The sequence below is a fragment of the Oryctolagus cuniculus genome, chromosome 3 (assembly GCF_051225735.1).
Source record: "Oryctolagus cuniculus isolate XC-2025 breed Fujian yellow rabbit chromosome 3, ASM5122573v1, whole genome shotgun sequence".
Classification (NCBI taxonomy): domain Eukaryota; kingdom Metazoa; phylum Chordata; class Mammalia; order Lagomorpha; family Leporidae; genus Oryctolagus; species Oryctolagus cuniculus.
In genome coordinates, this window is record NC_142869.1 from 31855850 (window position 1) to 31874022 (window position 18173).

The following is an 18173-nucleotide window of genomic DNA, read 5'->3' on the forward strand; positions in this document are numbered from 1 at the left end:
ACTCAAGGATGCATGGCTGAGCTGCTGGGTCACAGGAGGGCTGGTATAGAAGGAGACATGGTTGTAAATCTTATTACTGAAAAGGTAGAGCCGTCATCAATGTTGATGAAAATGAGAAATGGGGAGGCAGCCATAGCGTCTGTAACAACACTGCATTATCGGAAAATAAAGATAACCTGAGAGTGGCCATCCATTATCTCTTCTTACAAAGGGATTAGTGTGGGTTGCAAGAAATTAATGGCTCTTGAGTTGCCGCACAAATACTAATGAATGTCAGGATCAGAGATGTAAAACAGGTAAAATTGGTTTTTCTCTGCGTCATTTCTCTCATTTTCTCTTTTGACTTCTATTTTTAAGATCTAGATCTGTTTCAGTCTTTTTCTTTAGCCAGAAGCAGAAACCATACCCTTTGGGATGTGATTTGTCTTCTTTAGGGCATGACTCAATTAGTTTATGACAGTCTTCAATGTGTGTCAGCAAAGCAATTTAGAAACATCTCTGAAACCAACATCTCTAGCAGGGTGGAGTACTCCCTCTGTCATGGATATCATTTTCATGTCTGATAAAAGTCTCAGGAAGTCTCTCAAGTAACAGTCGCCTTTTATTAAAGTACTAAACTGGTATGTGTTGCAGTTAATCAATGATTAGAGATGGCATGGCTAGATAAGCTTGTGCAACTGAGGAGAAAGGAGAAAATAGAAAGAGAACCAGATTATACCTACTGTGTTTAGGGAATTATGCTGTGAGTTTTGTTTCCATTTTAACAAGTACCTAATTAAGCACTTGCTGTGTACCAGGCACTGTACTACATACTGTGATAAAAGTATAAAAGGGAAGACTTCACTCTGCTGTTAGTGGAGCTCATTGTCCAGTAAGGAAGGGCATATTAAAAAAAAAAAAAACTTTGTAAATTATTCTGTTTAGACATCTATATAAACTTTTTCAAAAAATATTTATTTATTTGTAAGTCAGAGTTACACAGAGAGAGGAGAGGCAGAGACAGAGAGAGGTCTTCCATCCACTGGTTCACTCCCCAATTGGCCGCAATGGCCGGAGCTGCGCTGATCCAAAGCCAGGAGTGTCTTCTGGGTCTCCCATGCAGGTGCAGGGGCCCAAGGACTTGGGCCATCTTCTACTGCTTTCCCAGGCCACAGCAGAGAGCTGGATTGGAAGTGGAGCAACTGAGTCTAGAACCAGTGCCCATATGGGATGCTGGTGCTTCAGGCAGGGCATTAACCCGCTGTGCCACAGCACCGGCCCCTACATAAACTGTTAGAATACAGCCTGATAGGGGCCAGTGTTGTGGTGTAGTGGGTAAAGCTGCCACCTGCAACACCAGCATCATATGTGGGCAGCATCCCATAGGGGTGCCAGTTCAAGTCCTGGCTGTTCCACTTCCTATCTAACTCTCTGCTAATGTGCCTGGGAGAGCAGCAGAGAATATCGCAAATGTTTGGACCCCCGCACCCACGTGGGAGACCCAGAAGCTCCTTGTTCCTGGCTTCAGCCTGGCCCAGTTATAGCTGTTGTGGCGACTTAGGGAGTGAACCAGAGGATGGAAGATCTCTGTCTTTCTCTCCTCTCTCTGTAACTCTATCAAATAATAAATCTTTTTTTTTTTTTTAATACAATCTGATAGAAGCCTGTGAGACAGGAATTATATCCTAGGGACACCAGATACTGACCCAGGGGCATGTGTGTGCAGGTGAGGCAGGGGTAGGAGTTGGGGAGTCACAAGTCACTTTCTAAGGGAGCTATGTGTGTGGCCCCAGCTGAAGCAGTGGAAAGGAGAGTTGCAAGCCAATGGACAGCATTAGCAGTCAGGCTCAGAGAGAAAACTGCCATCATAACAGAGATGTAAAAAGTGAGCTAGTCAGGTCAGGTCTGACAAACTGGCTAACTGGTAGAAGGCCTATGAACTGGATGTGAGGGCCAGGAGATGCCTGAGACTTGGGACTTGTGAGCAGCACACTTTATGCACTCTCTTTTCCATTGACCTAACTGAAGGAAGAGAAGAGTATGAGCAGGGTGTTAGGTCTGATGGCAGAAGGAAAGTTTTCCTTTGTTATTTAGTACTCTGTAGAATGTGACCTAAAACCAGGAATCCTGGGAAAGTGTGGTTGGTTGCTAGTGTGGTTCTACAAGGTAGAAGCAGTCATGGTTATTCCAGGATTTTTGTTTTACACATAGACCTCTGCATGACATGACCTTGCATGCTTCCATGCTTACTCCTGTACTTATAATTCCTTCCCAGTTCAGTTTTTTAGATCTGGGATTCTTACCAGTTACATCTTGCCAACTAGGAATCATCTTAGAATTGTACTGCAGCCGGCGCCGCGGCTCACTAGGCTAATCCTCTGCCTGCGGTGCCGGCACCCCCGGTTCTAGTCCCGGTCGGGGCAGAGGATTCTGTCCCGGTTGCTCCTCTTCCAGTCCAGCTCTCTGCTATGGCCCGGGAGTGCAGTGGAGGGTGACCCAGACCCTTGGGCCCTGCACCCGCGTGGGAGACCAGGAGGAAGCACCTGACTCCTGGCTTCGGATCGGCGCAGTGCGCTGGCCGCAACAGCGCTGGCCATAGCGGCCACTTGGGGGGTGATGCAATGGAAAAAGGAGGACCTTTCTCTCTGACTCTCTCACTGTCTAACTCTGCCTGTCAAAAAAAAAAAAAAAAAAAAAAAAAAAAAAAAAAAAAAAGAATTGTACTGCTTGTACTCCTTGTACTTTGTTCAGTTGGAACCAGAAAGATGTCAACCCTAATCTGTTTGGTTTCCTATACCTACCATCTTATAACTAATTAATACTTTTTTTCTCCTTTCTAGAACACAAGCAAACATTCCCAAACATTCTGAAAAAGGGATACTTGGAGATTAGGAAGGACCATGACAGTTACTGGCAAAGCTGTTACGCAGAACTCTCCCCCTACAACTTATACTTCTACAGCCTTGACAGCAGTGGGAATCAAAACCTCTATGCCACGTACCAGCTTTCACATTTCCAGAGCATTTCTGTTTTGGGCAACCTTGAGGCCAGGATGGTGGATACCGTTCTGTATGACAACACCCAGCTACAACTAAAGGCAGAGTCACCGTGGGAGGCTTTGGACTGGGGGCAGAAGCTGTGGGAAGTTGTGCATGCTGCTGTGCCTGGTTCTGTGGGACGTCAGGATGAGCTGGCAAACTCTCCAGGGCTTGGCCATCATGTTGACTGTACCCACAGCCATTGTTTACAGAAGAAATCCAATGGGCTGCCGCCGCCATCCTCTGTCTCGGATAATCCCAAGCAGTACCAAAACATCCTCAAGTCAGGGACACTCTATAGGCTAACCGTCCAGAACAACTGGAAGGCATTCACATTTGTGCTGAGCAGGTCCTACCTAATGGCTTTTCATCCCGGCAAGCTGGACGATGACCCCCTGCTCAGCTACAATGTGGACGTGTGTCTGGCTGTCCAGATGGACAACCTGGATGGGTGTGACTCTTGCTTTCAAGTCATTTTCCCGCAGGATGTCCTCCGCCTCCGAGCTGAGACCCAGCAGAGGGCTCAGGAGTGGATGGAGGCTCTGAAAACGGCTGCCAACACAGCAAGGAGTTCAGAGCAAAATCTGCAGGTCACACTGAGGAACAAACCCAAGGATCAGCCTGGCGGGATCGAGCTCAGGAAGAACAAGCGCCAGTCCGTGACCACCAGCTTCCTGAGCATCCTGACGACTTTGTCTTTGGAAAGAGGGCTCACCGCACAGAGTTTCAAATGTGCAGGTATGAAGCCAATTTTCAGTCTAAAGCTCAGTAAAGAACCAACCTGAATCTCGTGATCGAATGATTTCACTTTAAAGAGCTCTTTGATAGAACAGTTGTAGCTGCCATGGGTTTATACACCTGATCTTAGCCAAAAGGCCAAGAAGCGATACAATGTGTTCATAAAAGGCATCTCTCCTCCAAGGAGTTGCTTTTTAAAACATCTGTCTGTTTTCACTGTGCCACTGAAAAAAGAAAACAGAAACAGCCATGATCCTCCGCCCCCCCCACTGCATCAGTCACTTGGCCAAAACCTAACCAGACTAGAATTTAGGCTTCTTGCCTTGGCTGCAATCCCATTTTTTCTGCCTTCTTGAATAAAGGTCACTGTGAACATGGATGTCACAGATTGTCTCATATGAGACATTTGGGTTCAAAGCTGACAACAGACACTCCTCAGGCAAGGCAAATGTGCTCAATAACTATCACTGATGGTGACCTTGTCAAATCCTGTTAAGGTATAATCTAAAGTAAGCCTTGACAGAAGACATAGAAGTGGCTAAAAGCAGGGTGGGTGATTATTCAGCAAATGGCCTCTGAGTCATGGTGGGCCTGTGCCTCATCATGGGAAAGCCTGGGACTTCCGGAACTGCTGTGTGAGGGTGAGACACAAAGTGGAGTTCAAGGCCAGTAATATTTCAGTTTTTTAATTCTTATTTTTTAAAAAAGATGTATGTATTTGAAAGGCAGAGTTAGAGAAGGAGAAACAGAAAGAGAGATCTTCCACTCTTTGGTTCTCTCTCCAAATGGCAGCAACAGCCAAGCCTATGTCAGGCCAAAGCCAGGAGCCGGGAGCTTCATCTGGATTTCCCACTTGGGTGGCAGGGGCTCAAGCACTTGAGTCATCCTCTACTACCTTCCCAAGCCATTAGCAGAAAACTGGATCAGCCAGGAGATGAACCATAGACCCTAATTTTAATTTTTTAAATTGATACAAATCTGTGACTTTTTAAAAGATTTATTTATTTACTTGAGAGACAGTTACAGACAGACAGACAGACAGAGATCATCCATCTGCTAGTTTGCTCCCCAAGTGGTGGCAAAGGCCAGAGCCGAGCCGATCTGAAGCCAGGAGCTAGGAGCTTCTTTAGGGTCTTCCACATGGGTACAGGGGCCCAAGCACTTGGGCCATAGTCTACTGCTTTCCCAGGCTATCAGCAGGGACCTGGATCAGAAGTGGAGCAGCTGAGACTCAAGCCGGCGCCCATATGGGATGCCAGTGCCACAGGCAGATGCTTAACCTTCTATGCCAAAGCACTGGCCTCCATATATGTTATTTCTTAAATTCTCATTATTGCTTCTGTCCTTTATTCCCCGTTCTTCCTATCTTCCCCAAAAACATAAAATAGGAGGGGAAAAAAATCCTCACTAAACCAGATCTATACGTCTGCCATAAACTAAATCAAATTTATTTCCCTTTCACTAAACCCCACAATGTGTAACAGCAGTTTACCATGCAGATGGCTGATTTGGAAGGTTTCAAGCCCATTAGCTTTATATGTGCTGTTTAAAAAAAAGAACAAGAAGTTCACTACTAGCTAAGACCACGTTTACAATTTTATTCTTGTTCCTGCATTAAAAAAAAAAAAAGGTATTAGCAAAATGAAATCCATGTCTTATATTTAGGTTTGTTCTGATGCTGGCCTTTTTACTGAAAAATAATTTACCTAAAATGGGGATTGGATCATGTAAATCATCCCTGCTTTGACCCGAGGGTCCCTGGGACTACAGAGTAGAGAGCTGAAGGGTGGGATTGCAGAGGCTGGAAACATGGAGTTGGTTAAGAAGCCCTACTAAGTGAGGTGCTGCAGGACACCTTGTGATAAGTCAGCCAGCTACTTTTGGTAAGTGGTTGAAATTAAGACACACTAGTTTTAGCAGTTTATTGAGTTGTTTAGAAATTATTGATATTTTTGTGTCTTAATTTTACTGGTTCATATGTTATATTTCATAGTCTAGGCATTCAGTAATAATTCACCAAGTGCTTACTCTGTGGACATCCTAGAATTATATACACCTGTGGCTTAAGTTTGCTGATTAGACCATCAATCTGCTGTTGTTGGAATAAGGGAAAACAGCTCAGCTTAGTTCTCTGGATAGAGATGGGAACTGCTGAATCAAGAAACTATAGTAAAAGGGGAAGAAATGCCTGGGATGATACACAGAGGTGGTCACCTATTTGTCACCTCATTCACCTTTTTCACTAGGTTTGCTTCCTAGTGGAGAGTGCATTGCCCGCATTCTTCACTGTAGTAGTAGCCTTACTATCCTCAAAGGAAAGAGAGATGCAGGTAGAGGGTACCATTCAGCAAGCCCAGGGCACCCAGCAGTCAGTGAAATGAAAAGAGGAAAAAGACCCAGGTGAATATAAGAGATAGGAAGAAGGGAGCTAAGTAGAAGAGAAGTAGCAGGTACCAGGCAGGAGTAGCTCTTCCTGGAAGCTGCTATAGGCTTGAGTGATAGGAAGCCTTCCTTTGCTGTCTGAATTTGGTGCTCCTGAAATCTGGCAGTTGGAGGACAGGCTGGGGAAAGGTAGAAGAAGGGAATTCAGGGAATAGCGTAGTGTAGCCTACAGCTCTTTTGCTCTGCTCAGCTTTTACCTTCGCCTTGCATTTGGAATTCTGAATGGGGCACAGGTGGATTTCTATCTGGGGTGGAGGAGTCAGTCCCAATTGATCATCGTGTGATAGATCCCAGAGTTAAAAAAAATATGACTGAACAATGAAATTCTTTTAAATGACCCTTCTTCCATCAGAAAGTGTTATATACAGTGGCCTTGTGATACACACAGTGCGTTTCATCCTACTTGACACTGCGCTGTGGCATACTGGTTTCTTTTCTCAGGTAGGAACACTTCATCTCCTGTAGGGGGCAGAGTCTCAAAAGAAAAAGGCAAAACACTTGTTAAAGCAAACCTGTGAATGTTTTTTAAATTACTTGGGAGGCTGTTCATTATAGCATAGATTATTATAGCAGATGGAACTTTAAAAATTGATGTGTGTTTCTCACAAACACAGTTAATCTAAGCCAGCTGCCTCTTCCTTTGGTACCTGTGTCCTCCAACTTTGTAGCCTCATAAAAACACATGCTGTGGAAAAGCTAGTTACATAGCCTGTTTACCTCCCTCAATGCCACCAAGTCCAATATGTTGTTTATAGTTAGTGTTGGCTATATGTGTTATTTAAGGACAAGCTGATTCACAGTATTTTCTGGTTCTAGGGAACCTCTGTAGATCACAAGTTTTTGTCTACTTAGTCCCTTTCCCTTTAAATATTTTGGATGAATAAGCTTTAAAAGTGTACTGTGTAGCTCTTGATTATGATGTCATTCAGTTGCTATTCATGGGAGCCACGAATGTTGGCTTTGTATCTACAAATTAGTGCAACTAGCTTTATGAGTATTTCACCATATTTTTTTCTTTAAGTAAAGAGTTTTCTATATCCTTCTTTAAAACTTAAAGTGCTCCTACAGAGAAGATGAACCATGACCATCCAAAAATGCCTGAGGTTAAAAATAGTTTTGAGAATATATGCTGATTCATAACTTGGAGAGTATATGTAATATATTTACTTATGTTATACGTGTTATATATATATATATATATATATATATATATATATGTTAGCTTGTTTGTTTATTTGAAAGGCAGAGAGAGAGATATTCTCTCTGCTTGTTCACTTCCTAAATAACCACAACAGCTGGGACTGGACCAGGCTGAAGCGAGAAGCCAGGAATTCCATCAGGTCTCCCACATAGGTAGCAGGAACTTAAATACTTGAACCGTTGTCTGTTGCTTTCCAGGTACATTAGCAGGAAGCTGAATGGGAAGTGGAATAGATGAGACTCACACTAGCACTCTGATATGGGATGTAGATGTCCCAAGTGGTAATTTAACCTGTGTCACAATGCCTGCCCCATAAGTCTGTATTTGTTAACATGTACTTGGCCTTTAGATATATTTTTTAAAGATTTATTTTTTTATTTATTTGAAAGGCAGAGTTACAGAAAGGCAGAAGCAGTGAGAGAGAGAGAGAGAGGGGACTTCCATCTGCCAGTTCACTCCACAGATGGCTGCAGTAGCTGGAGCTGCGCCGGTGCGAAGCCAGGAGCCAGGAGCTTCTTCCAGGTCTCCCACACGGTTGCATGGGCCCAAGGTCTTGGGCTATCTTATACTGCCTTCCTGGGCCATAGAAGAGATCTGGATCAGAACTTGAACTGGCACCCATGTGGGATGCCGGTACTGCAGGCAGTGGCTTTACCTGCTGAGCCACAGTGCCAACCCCAGCCCTTTGATATTTGATTGTAACTGTTCCATGGCTTCTTCTCCAGCTCCAGGGCCTGCAGTTAGGAAGCTCTGGCCACAGTGGTTTTCTTTCTGTTCCTAGAACTTACCATGGTCATGCCTGCCTCCAAGGCTTTTACACTTGCTGGTCCTATGTCCTGGAATTTGAAAATTAAATTCTTCCATTCATTCTTTCATTTATTGTGTGCACAGAAACTTGAGTGCCCAGAGATGAGTCAGTGCTGCAGGAAAGCAGGTATGGCTCTTGCCCTTGTGATCCTGGCAGTCTCCTAGGGAAGATAAGATATTGATCAAACAGCTGCATCAGCGAATGTCAAGTGGCAGCTGTGACAGAGCTACAGAAGTGAGGCCCACATGGGATGAGAGATTGTCACAGGTGGGGCCAGGAAGAAATAAATGAAATTGTACATCTCTAGCCATTTTTGACAAACAGAAAAAGACAATCAGAATGGTTGAACTAAACATTTTAAAATTTTAATTATTTTTTAAATATATATTTATTTGAAAGACGGAGTTACAGAGAGAGAGGGGTAGAGAGAAAGAGAGAGATTTTCCATCTGCTGGTTCATTCCCCCAAATGGCTGCAACAGCCAGGGTTGAGCCAGCCTGAAGCTAGGAGCCTGGAACTCCTTCCACGTCTCTCACATGGATGCAGGGGCCCAAGTACTTGGGCCTTCTTCTGCTGATTTCTCTGGCACATTAGTGGGAGGCTTTAATTGAAGTGAAGCACAGCAACTTGAACTGCTGCCCATATGGGATGCCTGTGTCTCAGGCAAGAGTCCTAACCCACTGTGCCACAACACTTGCCCCTGAATTTAACATTTAACCTGAAATCACAGGGTTTTTTTTCCCCCACAATTTTATTTATTTATTTATTTAAAGATTTTTATTTATTTATTTGAAAGGTAGAGCTACAGACAGTGAGAGGGAGAGACAGAGAGAAAGGTCTTCCATCCGTTGGTTCACTCCCCAGGTGGCCGCAATGGCTGGAGTTGCGCTGATCCGAAGCCAGGAGCCAGGACCCTCTTCCTGGTCTCCCAGGTGGGTGCAGGGGCTCAAGGACTTGAGCCATCTTTCACTGCTTTCCCAGGCCACAGCAGAGAGCTGGATTGGAAGAGGAGCAGCCGGGACTAGAACTGGCACCCATATCGTATGCCGGCACTGCAGGTAGAGGATTAACCTGTGCCGTGGTGCCGGCCCCTCAAAAATGTTTAATTATTGGAAATTTTTTATTAAAAGGGAGAGAGTGAGAAAGGTCCATCACCCATCTACTGTTTCACTTTTCATGTACCTGTAACAACTGAAAGACAGAGAGATCTCCCATATATTGATTCACTCCCCAGATACCTATAACAACTAGCGCTGGGCCAGGCTGAAGCCAGGAGCCAGGAGCCAGGAACTCAATCTGGGTCTCCTATGAGCATGACAAGGACCCAAGAACTTGAAACCATCACCTGCTGTCTCTCAGAGTATACGTTAGCAGGAAGCTGGAATCATAAGTGAGGCTGGGACTTGAACCGAAGCTCTCTGATATGGGGTACAGATATACAAAAATGAGGTCTTAACCACTGTGCCCCAAAGAAAGTTCTTAACCAGTGGAGCACACATGATGGAAATGGGTACTAATTTGGTGTGGTTTAGTACAGTATTTCTGAAACAACTCGATTGTAGAAAGTGGGGTACACTTCCTTTATGAAATTAGTGATTAAAACCGAGAATTATGTATGGCAATGGGGAATCTGTGATGTTAAAATATTAATGCTAAGGCAAATTATCATGCAACCTGTTAAAATACTTACGAAGTATGTACTAGAAGTATATAAATTAGGTTGTTCACAGAATGCTGTGTAAATTAGGTCATCATGCAGAAGTTCTGTTTCTTTAGGAATTTGACATGTGTACCTCCCTTATAGTTTCTTTGGCACTTGTACATGCAGGATATTTTGCTTGTAATTTCCCAGCACTCAAGAAACCTACTGGCAGGCATTGTTGGTGTAGCAGGTTAAGCCACTGTGTGGGACACTCACATTCCATATGAGTGGCGAGTGAGAATCAGGTACACTGTACTTGCATTCAACTTCCTACTGATGTACCTGGGAGCAGCAGAAGATGTCCCAAGTATTTGGGTTCCTGGCTCCTAGCTTTGGCCTGGGTGAGTCCTGACTGTTGGCATTTGGGGAAGTAAGCCAGTGGATGGGAGATTCTGTCTCTCTCTGTTTCTATGATTTTCAAATAAATTAATTAATTAGGAAGAGAGGGAGGGAGGGAGGGAGGGAGGAAGAATGATAGGAAGATAGAGAGAGAGAGAGAGAGAGAGAGAGATTGAGTAGAAAAGGGACATGATGCAAAGTTCACCCTTGGAAGTGTCCCTGGGAGGTGAAGTTATATGGCCCGTGGTGGGGCACTGCTGCAGACTGAACTGTGCTTGAGCTTGTGAAAGGCAGAGACACTGAGAGAACACGGAAGGCGTTCCTTACACCATTTCTACACTGTCACTTTTATGGTTTTACTCCTTTGGCTGCTGTTTAACCTCTTGGGTTGCTGTTGGTAATTACATCTCCCTGGCTTTTAGAGTTTGTGCTTTCCTTTTTTTCCCCTCCAGCCTTTGGGAGGGGTAAACCCAATGGGGGGAAAAGTTTTGCTGTGAATTCTTCAGCCATTTAGTGCAAATTCCTGTAATTACCGGCATTGTGTCTTCCCTGAATGGCACATAATACAGCAGAAGCCATTCCTAATTGAGACCTTACAGGAGGTACAAATCCCCTCTTTGTTCAGCCTGACAAATTAGTGCCAGAAAGTGGCAGGGTCCGAGTGGGAATCAAAGGCAAGAAACACAAAGATGGAACTTAAGGCTACAGTAATAACTCTCTCTTGTCCTGACGGGAAAAAGTAATGACCAATGAAAAATGAAGCTTTTTTTGTGATAAATTCCCTTGACATGACAGCACCTCAGGGCTGCTTTATTTATTTAGCAAAAGTGATTAAATAGTAATACAACAGGGCTGCCCATTGTTCCCTGGATGCCCCCACCTCACAGACTCCTGCTGCCTCGGCTAATTGATTGACAATGAACCTCTGATAAAGAAGCATGTTGTTAGGACCTGGGGTGGGGGCAGAGTTTCCCCCCACGTTGTGTATCTGATATTGTGTGTGTGTGTGTGTCACTTTTTGTGTGAATTGCATTCTAGTTTCTCTTTGCCCCTCCCTCTTTCCCCCTCTTCTCACCCTTGCCTTATTTATTCCCCTTCTGCAAGAACTGTTCTCTGGTTGTTCCGAGCTGGCATTCACAAACAGGTAGAGAAGAATTGGAGTTGTGCAGGCCTTCCACAGAGTGTATCTTTGAGACTGACTTCCCCGCTGTCTGCCTGAGCCGCCGTGTAAGGCAGAACAGCAGTGTGAGAGAAGAAAAGGGGAGCAGAGGACCGATTGGCTGTGCTTTGAGACCTGAAAAGTGTTGTGTTGTTGTTTACTTTTTCATTTGTGGGAATGGATGTCTGAAACTTGTCTTTGCACTTAGACTTTCTCTTAAATAAATTTCTTGCTCAATTAAAATCTGTGCACTAATAACATTTATGTGTTGTTGCTGGGGGCCAGTTTGTGGAACAAGAAATGAAGACTAGAGCCTTTTCGTCTCCCCTCAGTTCTCGAAGCCATGGTTGGTTGTTTGAGGATCAAATCTGGCTGCTGCTGATGTAGCTCATGACCACAAGGATGCTGTAAGTTGTGGGAAGATGACCAGAGGCCTCGAGACATGTAATTAATAGCTCCTGGTTATGTATGCTCAACTAGCTAAGCTGAAGCTAAATCCCTAATTTAACTCTGTTACAGCTGCAAAAACAAATCATTTCAAGCCCCTATGAAAGAAAAATATATTAAACAAACAGTATCGACCTTGTTAATTCCACATGGCATTTCATGTGATAAATGAGGGAGTATTTCTAGCAAAAGCCTGTTTTATGACATCGTTTAGACATAAAGGATACCTTTAACCTAGCAATACAAGCATCCCTGATAGAAAGTATAGGTGGTTAATTATTCATTAGATAGCTGCCAGTCTGGAAATAAGCATTATTTCTTTATTGGCCCTAGTTGTATTGGACTCATTGGCCTTGGGGTAAATAATGCAGAATGACAATTCTTAAGAAAAAGAGAAACTTTATTTGGGAGCTAATTATGCATGCATCTATGCAAAGAAAGATCTGTTAGTTTATAAGTAGCAAGCAGGACAGTTGTATATTATTACACTCTTGTGGGAAACAGAAGTTCTAGGGTACCCCAAATTAGTTCTTATTCTCATGGAAAACTATTAGGGGATCCATTCATAGCCAAAGTGCCAGATGTTCTAAGGAAATGAGAGGTGGGAACAGAAGGAAATTGACTTTTCTTGATATTCCAATTCTTATCTTTACTGCTGTTTTCAAATTTGCCTCCATCTTGCTGGAAATAGAAATAAGGTGAAGATTTATCTGGGTTAGGGAACAGGCAGGTAGCCAAGCAGAGGAGGAAAGTATAGTGAAGAAAATCCCAGATAGGCCCCCAAACATGTACAGCTTGGATAAATGAGAATTGTTTAGTTTGTCGTTGCCTTCTCACATTAAATTGTTAGAGTCATTTTTTATTGTTTCAGATCCTTGTCTTCCAGAGGAGAACTCCCTGGGACTGTGTGTGTGTGTGTGTGTGTGTGTGTGTGTGTGTGTTGTGTGCTTTCTGCAACTGTGAACAGGACCATTGAGGAATTGCTGGTAGTAAAATCCTTAAGTGTAGTTTTAGCAGAGGGTGCATTTCAACAAGACTTTATTAAACCCTTCATGTGCATCACACATGCTCTGCCAGGCACCTCCAGACGTGCAAGTAGGAATGAGGTGTAGACTTTGCCCTTCAAAAACTTATAGAATCCTTCTCCTCCTGAAAAAGCAGAGAAAGCTCCAAGGGAAAGAGCAGGAGAATGGGAATGGCTGACCAGTGCTCATATCACTATGTCCACTGGCTTGGAGGCCATCACATCCCTATCTCTGCTTATGCTAGGGAGTTCCCTGTTCTGGAGAATTTGGAAGCAGAACAGCTAAAATGGTTCCCCACATCCTAGCCCATTTAAAATGTTCTCTTTACATTTCCTATAGAATTAAATTCAGGGAAAATCACCTTGGTTTTTACTACCGTCTATCAAAGATAAAATGTGAGTTTTTCTTATGTGCTCAGTATGTAGTAGGCACTGTGGGAGATACAAGAAAAGTATAGTTATGGTCTGCAATCCCAGGACTTTATAGGATACACAAAGGAGAACAAGAGATGGTAGATTATTATGCCAGGTTCATGCTGTGTAGCACTTAGTGTTAAGAAAAGCATCTGGCAAAAACCTCAAAACATCAAATTGGTTTCTCAGAGTTTAAGTTACATTGCTTTGTGAATGATTGGCAGTTTTACCCAAGGGTTGTTGACTGATGGATCCCTTCCAACCTAGAAGGTTGTCAGTAAAGGTACACGATAATAATGAGAAATGGCATAATTTAGTAATAAAGAACAAGGACTCTAGAGCCAGACAGCGTGGGTTTCCAGATCTCAGGAGCTGTGGAACCCTGTGTGGATTACTTAACCTCTCTGACTCTGCTGTTTTTTTCTATGATGTGAGAACATACTCACCTTTACTTTATTACTTGGTAGTGAGAATAAATTGAGTTACGGGGCTTACAAGAGTGCCTGGCACATAGTAAGTGCTATATAGAGTTAGGTATTATTAGTATTTGGTCACTTATAATAATTACCTGGATAAAAATATCATAGACATACTTACTAGATTTGCAACTATCATGAAGCACATTGGGCAATTAATATGTTGAATGACAAAATTGAGATTCTGAAATATGAACTAAAGGAATGGATTAAAACAAACAAGATGAAATTTAGTAGGAATAAATAGTCCTGTACTTGTATTAGAACCTTAGCTGCAAGAATAGCAGGTAGAGGAGACTTGATCTGACAGCAGCCTATGTGAGCACACACATAAAGCAGCTAGGAAGACAGTATTTGTGTTGGTGCAACTACATCAGAAGTATCCACAAAACAGATCCAACAAGAAAAGAGAATAGTGTTTCCTTAGTGTTTTCTGCCCTAGACAGACCATCCTGGTAAAGTTCAGTTATGGATTCTGCTCTTTAAGAACTCTCAGAGTGTGATAAGATAATGAAGGGACTAAAAGCCATAGCATGCAAATAAAACCTAGGCTAGGGAAGACACAAATGTCATCTTCATGTATTTGAAGGCTACCACATAGAGGAGAAATGCACTTATCCTATAATTCCATTGAACCAAGGTAACAATATCGTGGATGGGTTGGTTTTTCCCCATTTAAGAAAACTCAATGGCAATGGGTGAAAAAGAACAGCGAGTGGCTTGGCCAAAGAACTTAGAAGAGATGGAATTTTGAACTGAAAAGAAAGTTGCTTAACATGTCTGATCCAGAAGTTTCTTATCTGCAAGATAAAGAAATTCATTCATTCAGGCCTTCTGCAAATGTTTATTGAAGCCGTGCACTGTATGTAGGGAACAAGACATTCATATTGTGTTCTCACACAACTTAAAAATTGGAAGTTAGACAAATAAATAATTACAATACACAGTTGGACTTAAAGGTCCTTGACTTTATTTCCAACTCTTCATCACTGTATGGCATATCTTAGAGGAAACAGCCATATTCTGTACAGTACTTTTTATCTTTCATTCTGTGATTCTTTGAATATCTGGAATATTAGAACAGGTTAATATAGTCTCCTATTTAAACCTCATTTAATAAGTAAGTCCTTTTGTCTTTCAAGAAGAGATCTTAAACCACTAAATATATCAGTTGACTAAGAAAATAGGAGACGGGAATCCCTTTTCCTGGCTCTGATATCTGTCATTGGATAAATTACTTAATTTTTGCCCTTTTTTGTTAAGTTTCTAGGTAGGTCCAGGAAAAATTTTAAATGAAAATAAATGTATAAGGAGAATATGAATACACATTGAAATAGTAATGTGAGTCTGTGAAAGAAGAAGAATGTTATATAACTTGTGTTTTAAACCATTTCACATCCTAAAATTCAAAGAGATTTGATCACTTTATATAAGGAGACTGTTTGATTTTACAGGATATAAATTTGCTTTTTTGATTTATTCCTGGTATTCTCATCATAGAAGTCACATGTTCGTCTTTGATATGTTTCAGAAGAATAAAATCATTTTGAATTTCAGAAGATATGGGTCTTTTGATAGACCTTCCTGAACTTCATAGGCCATAGCTGTGCTCTTTTTTTTTTTTTTTTTTTTTTTAAGCGGTTCATTTCTCCCAGTCTTTGTTGCTATACTTTGGTCTGGAAAGTTCTTGTCCCTTTTTGTAGCTTTCTTTTTGGTTAACATTGTTCTCATCATGTGCTCATTTCTGCTCAACTTCTAAAAGAAAGTGTTAATGTACCATTGGACTCCACATTAAGTTAGATGTTTATATTTACTCTCTTTCCCTGGGAGAGAAATTGGTCTAGGTGAAATTTTAGGATAAACCAGGGTCGAGATCCTCCTTAATTCTTGCTAAGTTCCTTTAAAAACTAAGCTTTTCATGGACCTCCTAAGAGAAAGTGCTGTCTGAGAGGCTTTTTAGTACAATCCATTATACTTCCTAAGGGCAAAAATATACTTAAGTGAAAAACTTAGCATTTTAAAAATATATCTCTAGATAAACAAATTTATTAATTTAGCAATATCAATTTATTCTTAAAAAGATTTTATTTATTTATTTGAAATTCAGAGTTACAGAGGGAGGAAAAGAGAGAGAGAGAGGTCTTCCACCTGCTGGTTCATTCTCTAAGTGGCTACAATGGCCAGGGCTGAGCCAAGTTGAAGCCAGGAGCCAGGAGCTTCATCTGGGTCTCCCACGTGGGTGCTGGGGGCCTAAGTACTCGAATCATCTTCTGCTGCCTTTCCTAGACCGTTAGCAGGGAGCTGGATCAGAAGTGGAGAAGCTGGGACATAAGCTGGTCCCCATATAGAATGCCAGCGTGGTAGACAGCAGCTTTAATAGCTACACCATAATGCCAGCCCCACCAATTTATTTCTTGCATTGATATATTCATTAAATCATTAATTCATTAAACATGGACCACTTATAGTCCAAGAAGTTGAAGTTTGAGAGTAAACTAAACTTCTGCCTATATGTCTTTATACCTTAGAATATGCTAACACAGAAAATGTTTTAATTAACTCAGATTATTACAAAAGCAAAAGATCATGAAACTCCTTCCCTGGTGTCAGCTAAAAACTGGAGCAGTCCTGTAAAACCATGAGTATTGGGATCAAGGATATCAGCCCATGTTTGGTTGTTCCTATGGTTCTGGATACAGGTCTGTACTGTGCTTTGTTGGAGACTTTCTTTTTTTATGATTTATTTATTTATTTATTTGAAGGTCAGAACTACAGAGAAAGAGATGTTCCATCCTCTGGTTCATTCTTCAGATGGCCCCAGTGGCCAGCATTGGGCCAGGATGAAGCCAGGAACCAGGAGCTTCATCTGGGTTTCCCACATGGGTGGTAAGGGCCCAAGCGCTTGGGCCATCTTCTGCAGCTTTTCCCAGGCCCTTAGCAGGGAGCTGGATCAGAAGTGGAGCAACCAGGAGACAAACTGGTACTCAAATAAGATATTGGTACTGCAGGCAGTGGCTTTATCCACTAAGCCAGCCCCTGTTGGAGACTTTTGAGTGTGAAAAATCCTAACTTCAAAGACTTTTATTGAAGCCTTTCCTGACCACCCTCCCCTTCTGCCTGCACACATTGGCCCAGGTAGAATATTCCCCCTCCATGATCCCACCCCACTCCACTCATGGAATTCAGTCACAGGCCTAAGATGTGTGCTTCATACTTTTGAGGGCAGGACCACAGCACCTGTGAGTCTACACAAGGATCTCTCAACATGTGGCCTGAACATCATTTGCATCACAGTCATGAATGAGATGTGGGGAGGGATGGATGGACCCTTCCTGAGACCTGTTGAAGTAAGAATCTCTGTGATTTTTAATGAACAGATATATCTAATTGATTTGGATGTACAAAGTTTAATAAATCGCTGGCCTAGCCCATAGAATGTTCTTAGTGAGTGAGGCAAGCTACAATTCAGTTTTCTGAGGGTTATATAAACACATTTCTTTAACCTGTTTTGTCTGTATGGGCTCAGTATTGGCTATCAACCTGCTGTCAGACATCTCCAGGCTTCCATTTCTTCCTTAAATTTTGGAAACATCAGTGATGTTCTGATGGGAGTCTCCTCCAAAGTACAACGAAAGCGAAGGGTTAGTTCAAATCGTTTACCTGCATTCTGGTTTTCTTCTAATACATCCTGGTGTTATGGTGAACTGTTGTTTTACACTTGATAAGCCTACTTAGTATTTGAATTTGAGACAGCCTTTCCCTCCCACACATTTTCTACTAGCCAAGTTTTGTTTCACCTCAGTGACCACAGTGGCCTCCCAGTCAGTCTTTCACTCTAACCTTTCCCAAAACTTAACTGCAACCTTTCCCAAATCTTAACTGCAAATCTTAACTGTTATTAAAATTCAAATGCTGTGGCTTAGTAGGCTAAGCTTCCACCTGCAGCGCTGGCATCCCACACGGGCACTAGTTCGTGTCCCGGCTGCTCATCTTCAGATCTAGCTCCCTGTTTATAGCTTGAGAAAGCAGTAGAAGATGACCTAAGTGCTTGGGCCCCTGTACCCGCGTGGGAGACCCTGAAGAAGCTCTTGGCTCCTGGCTTCGGATTGGCTCAGCTCTGGCTGTTGCAACCATTTAGGAAGTGAACCAGGAGATGGAAGACCTTTCTCTCTGTCTCTCCCTCTCTCTGTCTGAAACTCTGCCTATCAAATAAATAAAATCTTTTAAACAATAAAATAAAATTTAAATTGTCCCCAGTGGTCCTTTCTTTTGGCCTAAAGATGAGCATCCTCACCAAGACCCTGCGACCCTCCTCAGTTTTGACTCCTGCCCTCTTGCCAGTCTCTCCACACACATTGTGAGTTCCAGCCACTCCGGCTTTGTCCTGCTCCTCAGAGGCACCACCT

At 42.6% G+C, this 18173-nt stretch overlaps 1 protein-coding gene across 6 annotated transcripts in view; it reads left to right on the top strand.

Annotated features, from left to right (window-relative positions):
• PLEKHM3 (pleckstrin homology domain containing M3) overlaps window positions 1-18173 on the top strand; it is a 227080-nt gene that overhangs the window by 50522 nt on the left and 158385 nt on the right. For all 6 annotated transcript variants that reach the window (XM_070070290.2, XM_070070289.2, XM_070070294.2 and 3 more), the window contains one exon: window positions 2820-3755. In XM_070070290.2, coding sequence (XP_069926391.1) covers window positions 2820-3755 — 936 coding nt within the window. The remainder of the gene's footprint in view (window positions 1-2819; window positions 3756-18173) is intronic.